This window comes from Perognathus longimembris, chromosome 1 (genome assembly GCF_023159225.1).
Source record: "Perognathus longimembris pacificus isolate PPM17 chromosome 1, ASM2315922v1, whole genome shotgun sequence".
Taxonomy (NCBI): Eukaryota; Metazoa; Chordata; class Mammalia; order Rodentia; family Heteromyidae; genus Perognathus; species Perognathus longimembris.
The window spans coordinates 35,052,679-35,067,480 of NC_063161.1; the positions used below are offsets into that span (position 1 = coordinate 35,052,679).

Here is a 14,802-nt window from a genome sequence, read left to right on the forward strand (position 1 = left end):
CATAGGACATACATTGAATATTACTACTACATTCTTTTTAAAATTTATTTATACAAAGGGGTTTTAATTCAGAATGTCAGTTTATGAGTATAATATTGTCTTGATCAGTATCATCTCTCTCATCATTCTACCCTGACTCTCCCAACCTCACCCATCCCTTCAAGTTGCCTGGCTACATTTTCATATAGGTACAAATAATAGGATTACTGTATTCACTTCTACTCTCCCTCTTCCTAACCTTCTTCCCCCAGCAACACCAATGAATACCCACTCCTGGTATTTATTTTGTTAGACTGTAAGTTAGTTGTTCATAGGAGTTGCACCATTAGACTCCTCCTCTGCATGTAGTGTAGTTCATGGAATTTCTTTGTGTATATATGCATATGACCCTGTGTACATCTACTTTTTTATTGCTATTCATCCAATCATCCATTTAGCACAGCAGGAAAAAGGCAAAACACCTTTAAGTGCTATTAGGTCACAGCCAAGTTAAGTGTTAGAAAAATACACTTTGATGAAGGAAGCAATGGCATTACTTCTTGTTTTCGGAGGCAATCAAGATAAAAGTGGACACTTTTCATGCATTCACAAGAAGCTCACAATCTGAGCCTCCTTCTCAAACATGCAGATGTTACCGGTGCCTCCTTTTCTCCCCAGATGAATGAGACAGCATGAGTAACTCCGATATAAGCTAGATCAGAAAGCCACTTATGCCTGTTAGAAAGCTACAACTTGCACTTTGGGGAGATGGCCAATAGATTCATATTGAGGATCTTGGGTACTGTGTGAAGTTGCAGTGTAAGCAGTACCACTACATTCTTCTCCTTCTCTTTCCTCTCTTCATTTCTCTAGTCCCCTCCCTTTGACTTCCTCCCATACCTTTCAAATACCAGTTTCTTGGTGGTATTCATTTTGTTGGACTGTGATTACTCTAAATATATATTTTTAAGCTGCAGTCCTGAAGTACTTTGCCACTTGAGTAACAGCCTTGACCCATTTGGACTTATTTATTTTTCAGATAGAATCTAAAATTTAAGACTAGACTGGATTATGATCCTACTAAGTATGCTTCCCATATAGCTATGATGACAAAGACACCCCACTGTGCCTAACTTTTGTTGGTTAAGATCTTATGGGTCTTATGAACTTTTTGCCCCAGTTAGTCTGGAACCAGGATCCTCTGGTATGTGCCAAGTGAGTAACCACCACCCTTGGCCAATATTTTCATTTCTGATGATTTTTAAAAGGGTATTATTATTATTTTAAAAGGGTATTATTTTAACTTCATTTTCCAATTGCTTGCTGCTAGAATGAAGAAGAAAAAAATCCTAAATTTTCTTTTTCAAAGTATTCAATTACAAGCAGCCCAGACAATCTTAAAGATAAAACAAATGGAAGACACCAAGGTGTCTAGATTGAACCATCTAATTTTCTCACTTAAAAAAGAAAGTATTGTTTCTCTCTCCCTCCCTCCCGCCTCTCTTGGCTAGTCTTGGGGCTTGTACTCAGGGCCTGAGCACTGTCCCGGCTTTCTTTTTGCTCAAGGCTAGCACTCTACCTTTTGATCCACAGTGCCATTTCTGGCTTTTCCTATTTATGTGGTGCTGAGGAATTGAACCCAGGGTTTCATGCATGCTAGGCAAGCACTTTACTGCTATGCCACATTCCCAGCCCTAAAGGAATTGTTTCTGATTGAACTCAAAACAAGAGTGTTAAGTGGAATAAAAGACAAGATTGTGAAGTAGATTGTCCTGAGACATGAACATTTCTGAGGCTTCTGATTGAGGGTGTTACAATGAAATATCTGCCTTGGTACCCTAAACTCTAGTACCTGGGCTTCTACACTCACAGTGTTTTAGGAAAATATGAGGCATTATTGGTCCTATGGATTATCACGGACTATTTAGCTAGATTATCACGGACTATTTAGCTATCACCTTTATCACAGGACAAAGTACAGTATTCAATTGTACATCTCAGAGATCTTCCCAAATCAATTTTGACTATGTTTTTTGCAATGATTAACATACTTACAGCGATTGAAGGTTTCGTAAGTTCTGTAGCGCTTCCGTGGGTACCTGTCTTAGCTGATTGTTCTGTAGCATACTGTGTGTTAAAACAAAGGAAGAAAGATGTTAAATAAAATTAACAACAATTGACCACAATGTAACAGGTACTGTCAGAGAAACAGTAGAGCATCAGGCAAGGCCAGGGCTTCTAGGAACTTAAATTCCCATGGAGGAATTATAGCTAATGAAAAGGAAACAAATATATAGCATATTGCAAGGAGAAGTCCTTTGAATAGCAAGCAAATTATGGGTTTGGGATAGATGGTAATAGGGTGAAAATTTTAATTTACTTAAATATTTTTAGACTGTTCTTTTAGGAATTGCCCTTAAGAAGTTGTAAAAGGGGTTGTTCACAAGTCAGTTTATGAGTGCAATAAATTTTGATCAATGTCACCCTTTTTATCATCTTTCCCCTCCCCTCCCCCCAATCTAAAAGTTTTATTTTAAAGGTGGTTCAGGGATGGTCTCTTTGAAGAGGAGGTATTTGAGTAGACCCAGAGTTGAGTTAAAGAGCCAGTCCTGTGAATATCTGAGAAGAGTATTGAGTAAGAGGGAAGAATGAGAGAGCAAGAGCCTAAACTGGTGTCTTTCTTGACTTGTTAAAGGAATACCATTGAGTGAGGGGGGGCGGGTGAGAGAGACCCTGAGGTGGCTCCGGAGGGCTTGAAAACATGATACAGTTTTAAGTTTGATGAGAAGCTTATTTAATGCTTTAAAAATTCATTCCTAGCATATATTCACTGTGCCAAGAGTTTTATGATATTTCCACATATGAATTTAATGTGCCCCATCAAATTCACTCTCTCTGTCATTCTCCTTCTCTCTCACTTTTTTTTTTTTTTTTGCCAGTCCTGGGGCTTAAACTCGGGCCTGAGCACTGTCCCTGGCTTCTTTTTGTTCAAGGCTAGCACTCTACCACTTGAGCCACAGCGCCACTTCCAGCTTTTTCTATATATGTGGTGCTGAGGAATGGAACCCAGGGCTTCATGTGTATGAGACAAGCACTCTACCACTTGGCCATATTCCCAGCCCTCTCTACTTCTTAAAACTATTTCAGTGTGTTTCATTGTTATATTTTCACATGTACAAGTATCTAAGGAAGTTTGACAATATTCACCTTTATTTACTCTCTCTGTCCTCTTTGCTCCTGCTTGTACTTACCCTCAATTGAGGTTGTTTATTTTCCTGTCATATATAATATATATATATAATATGCATATATTAGCATATGCTACTTGTAAAAAGGAGTTTCACCATAGTATTTCCCATGTAAGACTAGACCCTTTTTCTATCTCCTTTATCTTCTATTGTTCTTCAGTCTTTTTTTTTTTTTTTTTTTTTCAGTCCTGGGGCTTAAATTCTGGTCCCAGGAGCTGTCCCTGGGCTCTTTTTGCTCAAGGATAGCATTTTACCACTTGAGCCACAGGGCCATTTCCAGCTTTTCTGAGATTAATTGGAGATAAGAGTCTTAGGGACTTTCCTGCCCGGGGTGGTCTCAACCTCCCAAGTAGCTAGGATTGTAGAGTGACCCACTAATACCCGACTTATTCTTCAGCTTTAAATGAGTTTCCTTGTGTATCTTCATAAATAAACTCAAGGTATTCTGGTATTATTCATCCTTCCTCTTTCCCTCTCCCCACTTCATCTTCTTTATAGTTCCACAGTTATAGTTATGCTATATATATGCATATATAGTATCATATATATGTAGATATCTATCTAGGGGTGCATAAATTATCTATCTGTATATGGATGTAAATATTTTAGGTCTACACAAATAAGCAAAAATGTATTTTTGAATTTGGCTTATGTTGCTCAACATGATGACCTCCAGTTCCCTGCAAATAATATGATTTAATTTTTCTTTATATCTGAGTAATATTTCATGTTATATGTATCATTTTCTTTATCCATTAATCAATTTCTGGGCACTTCACCAGATTCCAATTTGTTTATTGTAACCAGAACTTCAATTAACATGGGTATGTAGGTTATTCTGGTATATTAATTTATACTTCCTTAGATTTATAGCCAAGAGTAGTAGTATAGTGGAATTATAAGATGGGTCTATTTTTTTCATTTTCTGGGGAATCTCCATTTTGATTTCCATAGTGGTTACACTAGTTTACATTCCCATCACAGTGTATGAATAATTTTTTTTTACTCTACATTCTTTATTCTTTTATTTGACATTTTACAAAAAAGGATTAGTGTGGTGGTTGCCTACATAAAATTCAAATAAGGATAATTGTAGGGGCTATTAAAGATTTTTCTCCCATGTTATTTATGGCCCTATTTTGATATAAACAGACCCTACCCCCCACCCCCCCGACCGGAAGTGTTTCTGCCTTTGCTCTCCTAGGTTGAGCAGCTTTTTCTAGAATATGGAGATTATGGAGTGGTAACACTTGGCAACAATGAAATAAAAATATCACTCTTAACAGCAAGGGTTGGGGGTAAAGGGCAGGAATAGCATGGGAAAAAATTCCATTAGATTCCTTATATGTTGCTACCTACTTCATAAATGTTTACAACATAATAATCCTGCTGCATTTTTTTTTCTTTAGTGTTTCATGGTCTGTATAAGCCTGAGGCAGAAGACTATTTCAAGAAAGTAGAAAATGGGAGGAAATTTTAATTTGTAAGGTCACAGACCTGTACTTGGATTGCAGAAACAATGTGCCTGCTCCCTCACCTCTACAAGTGAAGTTAGTTTTCATTAATCATCTGGCTGAGAGTCAACCCCAGGTATGTTTTGGTGTATTTCTTGTAGCACTGGGCAGTATGCTCTTGAGCAGTATTTGCTCAATGCACAAGGTCCTCTGACATAGGCAATGGTAATGTGTATAGCTGACCACTTCTGCCTTGTATGGCCTGTATGGCCCCAGGGAAATCACCTGACCTTTCCATGCCTCAGTGCTCAGTGGTGAGACCTATCTACAGACTGACTGTGATGGCTGTGTGGTTAGTGTCCAAATGAAGGGTGTATCTTTTTATGTTCCTAATAAATCATTTCTCAAATCGAATAGCATTGTGGGATGGCACTGAAGGTGACATTTTAATTGAGCCAGAGGAAACTGAGACTACACAAACAGGGGTTCTCAAACTTCAGTGATTTAATATTTCAGCTATAGCTATGAGTAAAAAAATCCAAGATACAACTTTAAAAAAATCAATTAAGACCCAATCACTCCCTATCTAAAAATCTCTTGTTTAATTATTTTTAAATGACAAAACAAGAGTGAATTTTCTCTAGTATGTCCTTATAAGTCTCCAGTGAGTTAATTAGAAAACTCTGTTTTTGTTTAAGACATTTCAGCAGGAGACAAAACAATCAAAGGGTTTATAGCACTGCAGAGTGCAGTTAAAACAGAAAGCCTTCACATAGCTGCTGATTTCTTTTGCAAGTAGTCCTTACTGACTCCATGGAATAAAAGCAGGACATATAGATATGTTCTATTGGTCTGTATATCTAGCTTGGACTTAAAAAAAATCATTTCCATGTGGGCAAGAAAGGAATAAAAACATTTTCTTTAGAGATAAAGGATGACTTTATATTTTTTTAACTTACTTTCTTACAATGCTTAAGATGTTCACTATTTCATACAACATTCTCATGTATCTCAAAATGTATGATTTTTTTTGTTTCTTGTTTTTTATTCCCTCATCATGACTAAATAAGAAGAAGTAGAGTGAAGCAGAGGCAGTCAAAACCATTTGCTGAATAGAGTGACAATTGATAGCCTCATGCTGGTGGAAGTGGTTAAGCTTGAGGAATATCCTATTGTCTTAGACTGCTTTCTTGTTGCTATAGCAAAATATCTGAGGCTAGGTCGTTTTTAAAAGGAAAGAGAACTTATTTAGCTTGTAGCTATGGAGGCTGATAGTCAAAGATTGGCTTGCCTATTCTGTTCAGCTTCTGGTTGGTGGAGGTTTCAGGAAGGATGCATCACAATGGCGGAGGGAGGGGTGCAAGAGCAATCTTATGGTATGACAGGAAGCAAAAGAGAGTCAGCAGATATGGTTGCTCTTTCTATTAACAATTGGAAGCCTTAGGAACTAACCAGGGTCCTGATGAAAGCTACATTAATCCTGTCTGAGAAGACACTTCCAATGCCATAGCAGCCTTCTGCTAAGCCTTACCTTTTAAAAGTCCCACCACCCTCAACACTACCATACTAGGACCAAGCTGTTCATATCCAAATCATCATAGTGCCTATGATTTTCATTTCTCCATCAGATTAGGTGAATACTTTTCAGAGTGTCTAGGCAAAATGTACCATGGGGAGCAGCAAAATCTGTGCAAAGTATTATGGATAAATAAAGGTGCTTTCAAGTAGAAACTCATATCAACACATGAAAGCACATGTTTTTGTTTAGTAAATAGTATTCCATAAATAAACTTGTAACACTGGCTCGATGTTATATATATTGAAGAAAATGTTGATAAGTCTAAAGCTCCATTATTTTTTCTGAACTATTAATTTCACGAATATTCACTGAGTGCATGCTATGAGACAGGTACTATTCTATTAGTTGGGGATGTATCAGTGACAAAAACAGATGTTATATCTAATTACATGGAGCTTAGTGCATCATGGGAAATATTCAAGAGAAATATGGCGCAATTAGCAATAAACAGTGATATAACCAGAAGAAATTATAATGTGGAAAACATACAGAACCTGAACTGACCCAGATATAAGAATTCAATGATTTAAATTATATTTTTGTGCAATCAAAAGAGTTTTAATATAACTAATATATGCTCTTGTTATATAATTTATATGCATTTATATTTTCGTATTTCAAATAAAATTATGATGGCTGTACATACCCTTACACACATAAACATGAAGTATCCTCAGAGGATACATTTTGTTAAGTGAATTTAAATTATTAATCATAGTATATTTATTTTATAAACATCCAGACTGTATGATGGTACATAATTTGACATAGAAAAAAAATCTCTTTAGATGTTTTTTCTCTAAACTTGCCTTTTATTTTTATTTTATTTATTGTATTTCTTTTCTTTTTTCTTTTTTTCTTTTTTCCAGTAGTGGAGCTTGACTCAAGGCTAGGGACTCTTTTGTTCAAAGCTAGTGCTCTATCACTTTGGGCCACAGCGCCACTTCCAGTTTTTTGGTGGTCAATTGGAGATAAGAGTCATACAGACTTTCCTGCCTCAGCTAGCTTTGAACTGCAATCTTCAGCTACCAGCTACCTGAGTAGCTAGGATTATAGATGTGAGCCACAGTGCCTAGTAACCTTGCCTTTTAAATGGTACCAAATATTTGGCTGGCTTCTGGAGACACAGGTTCATTTGACCTAGTGCTACAATTCAGAATTTAACCATATAATGTATCCATATTGGGGTTTGGCCATAAGACAACCTAAAATATTTATGCTTAATAACAAAGATCATACAGATGAAAGAAGGGAAACCAAACCCAACCACCTAAAGCAGACTCAACAATAGTTCTTCTCGAACTGAAGTTAACTTTTCACAAAATGTTACATTCAATTAAACTGCTTCTTTTAGTAGCTCATATCTCTCGGGCCAATGAAATGCACATTAACATTGATCGAGTTCTTAACTTACAGAGCCCTAGGCTGCTCCATATCTACCCTCAAGTGGAACACGATCTCAGTATTAAGAGTTCCTTAGCAGTGAGTGCATCAGAAGGAAACAAACTTCCAAACTGAGTTGATTCTGTGGTCATATGATGTCCACATTATAGTGATTTATGCACTCAGTGACCAAAATCATTCACAAAATTCCCTCAACTTCACAACATAAAGAGAAATAGAAATATTTTTTCAAAAGCTCTGGCTGGTAAGGTGGTTATTTAGAGGTGGCCTATTTTCAATCTTAAAGTTTAAAAAAGGGAAGAGGATTTCCTTTTCATACATTCATGTTGCCAATTGTAATATGGTCCAACGGTATCAAGGCAGGTAGACTTGAGTTTAAATGAATTATTTCAAGGAGCTAATAGTTTATTAGAGGGCCTCAGTATTTACAAGCTAACAAGCAGACATTTGACATTAAAATCAGAAATACACCCAATTAATACTCAGTTTACTTACAGAACTTTAAGACTGTAAAGGCCAGTGAATGCTCCCTTGGGAATGTATGTTAAAGCATTTCCAGCAAGACGTCTGTGGGTTTTTATAGAAAGAGAGAGGGGGAGGGGAGAATTAATTTAGTCATTACAATGTTACATACAGTATAAAATATGCTCAAAGTAATAACCTTGTTTTCTTACATTTTACAGAAACGTTTGGTCATTTGTGGAGTTTGACTCAGGGCCTGGGTGGGTGCTGTCCCTGAGCTCTTTTGCTCAAGGCTCGTGCTCTACCACTTTTGAGCCTCAGCTCTACTTCCAGTTTTCTGATGGTTGATTGGAGATAAGAGTCTCATGGACTTTCTCACAGAGTTTCCTGCCTAGCTGGCTTTGAACCACAGTCTTTAGATCTCTACCCCTGAGTAGATAGGCTTATAGGCATGAGGCACCAGAGCTCGGCTTCTGTAATTTTTTAAGATAGAAATGTTGGCAATGGGCTGGGAATGTGGTTTATTGGTAGAGTGCTTGTCTAGCATGCATGAAGCCCTGGGTTCAATTCCTCTGTAGCACATAAAAGAGAAAAAGCTGGAAGTGACACTGTGGCTCAAGTGGTAGAGTGCTTGCCTTAAGCAAAAGAATTTCAGGGTCAGTGCCCAGGCCCTAAGTTCAAGTCCCAGGACTGGCAAAAAAAATAAATAAATAAAAGACATGTTGGCATTTTTCCTAAGTAGCAATATTTACAAAAATACATCTAATAGCTTCTAACAGTATTTATGTATCTATATAGCTATATCTGTCTCTAACATTTTTTAACAAACACTAATACCACAGCATAATTTGCAGAAAAATTGTAATGTCAGAATGTGACTCACACAAGTTTTACAACTATTCTTTACAAGCATGAGTAAACAAATCCTCAGACTATTTTGGTTGCAGTTCTACCATGAAATTGATTTTCTTATTAAGTTTATGAAATAAGAATGTAGACCATCAATTTTTTTAATGAAAATGATGGAGGAACTTTACATGCTTTACTCAAGCAATGGCTTAAAAAATAGAAACAGTTTAGAATGGTAGATGATGAAATGGATTATTTAATGGAAAATTTTGACACTACGGTTAACATTTTAAAGTGTTATAACATCTTCATATTATTTTTTAAGTGGAAAACAATTGAGGTGACAAAATATTGAAAAAGATCAATTAGGTATTCACACCAAACATCTGGTTCTGTAGTTATTCAACAGCTACATCCAAGCCATAAACCAATATGTCTGATGGTCCCATAAAACAGAAAACCAAAGAACAATAACATGACTCAGAACAGCACAGAATCTTTGAAGGAGTGGATCACATCCTAGAACAGTGGGTACCAGTGAAAATTAAGCCACATCTGTCTTCTGTGGATGGAGATGAGGGTTAGGGGTGGAGTAGTTGATCCATTTGGCCAGTGCTTTTCCTGAAGGGCCTAATGGCCTTACATGTCTACTTTTATCTGTGTATGCTAGTATTGGGGCTTAAACACAGAGCTTAGGCACTGTTCCAGGGGAGACCAAAAGGGGATTGTGGAAGGATAGAGGATGAGGGTAAAGGATACAATGGATGAATACAGTCAATACAGCATATATGTCTGTACGTAAATAAGGAAATGGATAACTTGGCGTGATGGTGGAGGAAGGGGTAAGAGGAAGTGGGGAGAATGATAGAAGAGGTGATATTGCTCAAGATGCACTGCACACATAAATGGACATGTTAAAATGTAACCACAGACATTTGTTGATAATAAATAATTAAAAGCAAAAGAAAGAAACCCTCTGACCTGGTCTCCCTACATTCAGTCTGTGCTACTCCTACTCACTCTGTATTCAGTGATGGTCTTTGTACATCCAACTTTGATTCTATCACTGTTCCACTCAAAACCTACTGTCAGTTCCCATGCCAGATGAAAAGAAAATGGAAAGAAGTCCCCTGCCTCTTCTCCCACATCTTCCTTTATGGTGGAGCTAAGCCAGGCCCTGCGGCTTGTTGTCTGCTTTCTCTTGTATATTCCTTTGCTTCAGGAAATGCTTTCCTCTACTCCCTTCCCTGTCTCAAAGCGACTTCATTTCTGAGACTCTTGATATTTCCAGTTTGGGCCCCTTTAGGGTAGCTGCTTGTGGTTGGATTATGGGTCTTACAGTCTGCCTAATGTTTTACTGTTTGCCTATCCTATGAAACTATGACACAGTGACTGGAGAGTGTCTCAATTATCTACTCTAGAGTCTTAAACAGTGTCAAACAAAATGGGTGTCTCTGTAGCATTCAAATAATCACTGAAGAAGCAGAGACAGCTAACTGTCCCAATGTACCCAGTCCCTTCTTCTAGAATAGATATCCCTATACAGCATTTCAGCAGAGAACATGGCCATCTGTGAAGGTCTTATTTTCTAGTCTTTTGTGCACTTAAACATGGTACATGGTAATCAACAGTGCTAGGTAAAGATTTTGCATCATTCCTTAAAAGGAATTTTTTTATTTCCAAATTCCTCTGCTTCCACTGTCTTGTACCAGTGATGAGAGCATCAATGATTCTGTAAAGGAGACCATTCTGTGGATGATGAAGAACAGTAAAAGAAGATGGATATATCCTGGGCCCCTGGATAACTTTGTGGAGCCCAACAGTCCAGAAGTCCTGAAGTCTGTTTTGGTTGTATAACTGAATCAGTCTGGGCTGATAACACAGGTGTTATCTTCTGCAAACAGGTTGATGATTGAAGGATTATTTAGCTGGCAAGGATGTATCACACCTGCCTGGATGCTGGCATTAAGAAATCATGTTTACAAAGCTGTTTCAATCCTCCACATTCACTGTCTTTGCTCTTTTTCCCTTTCATCTTTCTACTGCTAGCTTGAAGTCGGCACACCTGAACTAGCACAGCCTTGCCTGCTGCTGTTCTAATGGTGGCTCAAGTTGGGAAGAAATACAGTTTTATTGTTCTTTCATACTATCCTTTTATATCCAACAAGACCTTATTGAGGACCTGCTCTGTGCTGAGATTACTTATATGATAGTGACATAGCAGTGAATACTTGGCTTACATAGCCTTTTCCTCTTAGTGGGTTTCATTCAAATGTGAGCAAATAGTCATTAAATAAGAAGATAAGTGAAACATGAAAAATTCTCTGAAGAAAACAACAAATCAAGGCAAAGAGTCTGGTAGCAATAGGCATTCGCTGTGGGGAGGGTGGTTATCTTAGACAGGATGTCTAAGGGGCCTTTCAACAGGGGTCTGAGTTCTCAGGAAGAGAGGACAAGAGAGCAAATCCCTGAGGGTGGAGCCTTCCTGGTATGCTCTACAAGTTGCAGGGTGCCAGAATGGCTAGAGTGGAATGACCAAGGGAGAAAATAGAGAGCTGCCCAAGCCATACAGGGTGTCTGAGACTCCCGTATGGACTTTGAATTGAGGAGTGATGTGACTAGATCTGTGATTAGTATCTATCATTTCATTCAAATGTCTGTAACGCGTTTACAGGTGTGATTCAGCAGTGACATGGCAGATTTTAGAACACAGATTTCAACTCATTATTTTGATGTTTTTTTTGAGACACCGAATTTGAAAAGGAAAGGAGAAAAAGAAAACCTTTTCCTCTGCTTGTCAGAGTGAATACACAGGGACTCTTTCCTTCACTCACTTTGCATGTACCATTTTTCTTTTCTGGGTAGGGACTCTCAGAATCCATGAGTCTGTATTCAGAGATGAGTCCATGGAGCTACTGGTCTGTGAGATCAGGACATTGTCTCAAAGCAAGAAAATTTATGGTGTATTATTAGCTATTGTTTGGGCTGGTTTGGTGGTAGATCTGTCCCATTGACAAACATATTAATTTAAGAAAGTAATTTCTCTTTTATTTCTTTACCTCGTAAAGGTGCTTTTTAGTAGCTTTAAAACCTAAATTCGTATAAATTACAGGGGAAAAGACTTTGTAGGGAAAAACATTTGAATGTGAGGTTTTCCTTGTTTATGTACACAGTACTCAAACTGTACTTGTGATGATTTGAACTAACAGATTCCAATCCTAGAGACCCACATAATATTTGGCTGAATTAAAACATTGTTTCTAAAAGTATTGTTTTCTGGGACTATCTCTTTTATCTCCATTTCTTCAGTAAGGTGATACCTAATACAAAATATGGCTTTTTATATGATAACAACTATTTTCCACAGAATATCACTCCACATGTCTCACATTTACTAGCCTGTTTAGTTTGAATGACTTAATTGCCATAAAAAGAGAAAAAAGTCATTAAATTACAGTAGACAGTTTGCATATTCCTCTTTTCTTCCTGGGTTGGGTTTGAACTTTGATTCGCAGATCTCAGTCTAGGGAAGATTACAGGCACGAGCCACAAGCATTCTCTTCTTATTTTCTCTTCTTTCCCTTTTTCTTCTTGTTTATTGTAAGATTCCTTTATTATGGTATATCACTACTAACATTTAATGAAGATCTTTCTCATAAGTTAAATCAGTGAAGGAGGTCAGGGTTACTCTTGTCTACCTTTTGCAGATGAAGGCACCAAAGCTCAGGAAGGTTTGACAGAAAGTGAAAAGCTGTCATGTTCCCACTTTCATTAAACAGTCTTGTTTCGCAATCACAGAGCTACTTCACCAAGCAGAACAGAATAAATTCAAATCTTGTAATTCTGTGCTTTTAAGCAAGACATTTCAGACTGCTTGAAAAATTCATGCTGGTTACTAGAAATGAATGCTTTATGGTCAAACCTCTACAAAGTCATCTTATGAGGGCTGTCATAAGACGGAAGTAATCTTTCTCCCATTTTTATTTTGTTTTGTTTTTGCCAGTCCTGGGGCTTGAACTTAAGGCCTGAGCACTGTCCCTGGATTCTTTTTGCTCAAGGCTAGCACTCTACCACTTGAGCCACAGCTCCACTCCCGGCTTTTTCTATATATGTGGTGCTGAGGAATCGAACCCAGGGCTTCATGTATACAACGTGAGCACTTTACCACTAGGCCATATTCCCAGCCCCCCTTCTCCCACTTTTCAATTTGCATACTGGAGACCTGGATGAATATTTCCAGTTTGGGGTACAGTTTTTCTTCTCTTCCTAATACTGATTTCAGTAGTTCTGTTACTATTTCTGAATTTCTCTTTACTCTTCTAGGCTATAATTCACCTGAATATAAATTGAATGGAGTTGGAGGGATGGGGGAAAATGTTGTAAGGGGTGACATTATCAAGATGCATTGTACTCATAAATGGACTTGTTGAATTGAAACCTCTTTGTACAACTAAAGATAATAGTAATAAGAAATTCACCTAGATAATTACTGTTAAACTATCATGAAAATGTGAAATTTGTGGAAAGTTTTATTTCCTTGTGAAGGGTAAAAATATTCTCATTTCAAAAGATATTACCCCAAAATAAAGTAGCTAAAATTAGCTGGCAATTGATGGCTCCCACCCATCATCCTAGCTACCCAGGGAGCTATTTCTAATACCATGTTTCTAATACTACAGCACTATGGCCAGCTGTCTTTGGAAACAACGTCAAGTGGTAGTGTTATACCACTTGGGCCACAGATCCATTTTCAGCTTTTTGGGGGCTTACTTGGAGATACAATCTCATGGACTTTCTTGCCTAGGCTGGCTTTGAACTACAATCTTCAGATCTCAGCCTCCTGAGTAGTTAGGATTACAAGCATGAGCCACCAGTCCCAGGTCTACTGATATTTATGTTATCTATTGTTCCACAGGTGGTTCCTAATGGTTCCCAGTTGCTACACACACACACACACACACACACACACACACACACACACACTCATGTACACACACATGGATACATGTTGAATGGAGAAAGTAAAAAGCGATGAGAAAGGACACATCAAGATTAAGTGGGGAAATGAGAAATCTAAGGACCATCTACATTTTATAGGAATTGAGAAAGTGAAAGCGATACTAAAGAAAAAAGAAAGGGAGGCAGAGGGTTAGGTCCTTTTCAAAATAGTTTCTTGTCAGTAGATGTACACCTACAATATCAGATATCTAACTGTCTATACCTAGTTGTATAGATTATCACTTGGAAGAGACCCAAATCATTGCCATGAAATAACAGAGTTTCTAGGAGGTAGCATTTATAATCAATTGTGAAAAGGAAAGACTAGTTACTGTGACCAAGGGCAAGGGACGTGAAGACTGTATCATGAGGGGTTTTCACTTTGCAAGCACAAATCAGTATGTACATTATATTTTCCAGTGTCCCCATTGCCATTTCACTGAATCTTCAGGAAAAAAAGATGCTGAAAAGACAGCAGGAGAGCTCTGGGCATTTTCAGTAGCATGGTGAGGAGTGTGCTTTCAGGAAATTTGGTGGTATTGTTCATTACAAACATTGTCTGTATTAGTAGATATCTATTATTTGTGATAGAAATTCTTTGAGGCCAACCATAATAGGAGCAAGTAGTTCCTGGGAACAATCCTAACTTGAAAACAGACTTCCCCAGACTTCTTGGGTTTCTTTTCTACATCAAGTATTTGATTCCAATAACACTAAAATCTGGAAAGATTTTTTAAATGACCCTCAGAAATAAATTCCTTTAACCTAGAGCTTTAAAAGGGGGAATGACTCATTCCATCTTTGGTTTAATCAGAATAGCAGTTTAAGT

General features: G+C 37.6%; 1 protein-coding gene across 1 annotated transcript in view; it reads right to left on the minus strand.

Annotated features, from left to right (window-relative positions):
* Lgr5 (leucine rich repeat containing G protein-coupled receptor 5) overlaps positions 1 to 14,802 on the minus strand; it is a 111,774-nt gene that overhangs the window by 42,627 nt on the left and 54,345 nt on the right. The window contains exons 3-4 of the mRNA XM_048359449.1: positions 8,160 to 8,231; positions 2,035 to 2,106 (exon numbers count right to left, since the gene is read on the minus strand). Of these exons, the coding sequence (XP_048215406.1) occupies positions 2,035 to 2,106; positions 8,160 to 8,231 (144 nt within the window). The remainder of the gene's footprint in view (positions 1 to 2,034; positions 2,107 to 8,159; positions 8,232 to 14,802) is intronic.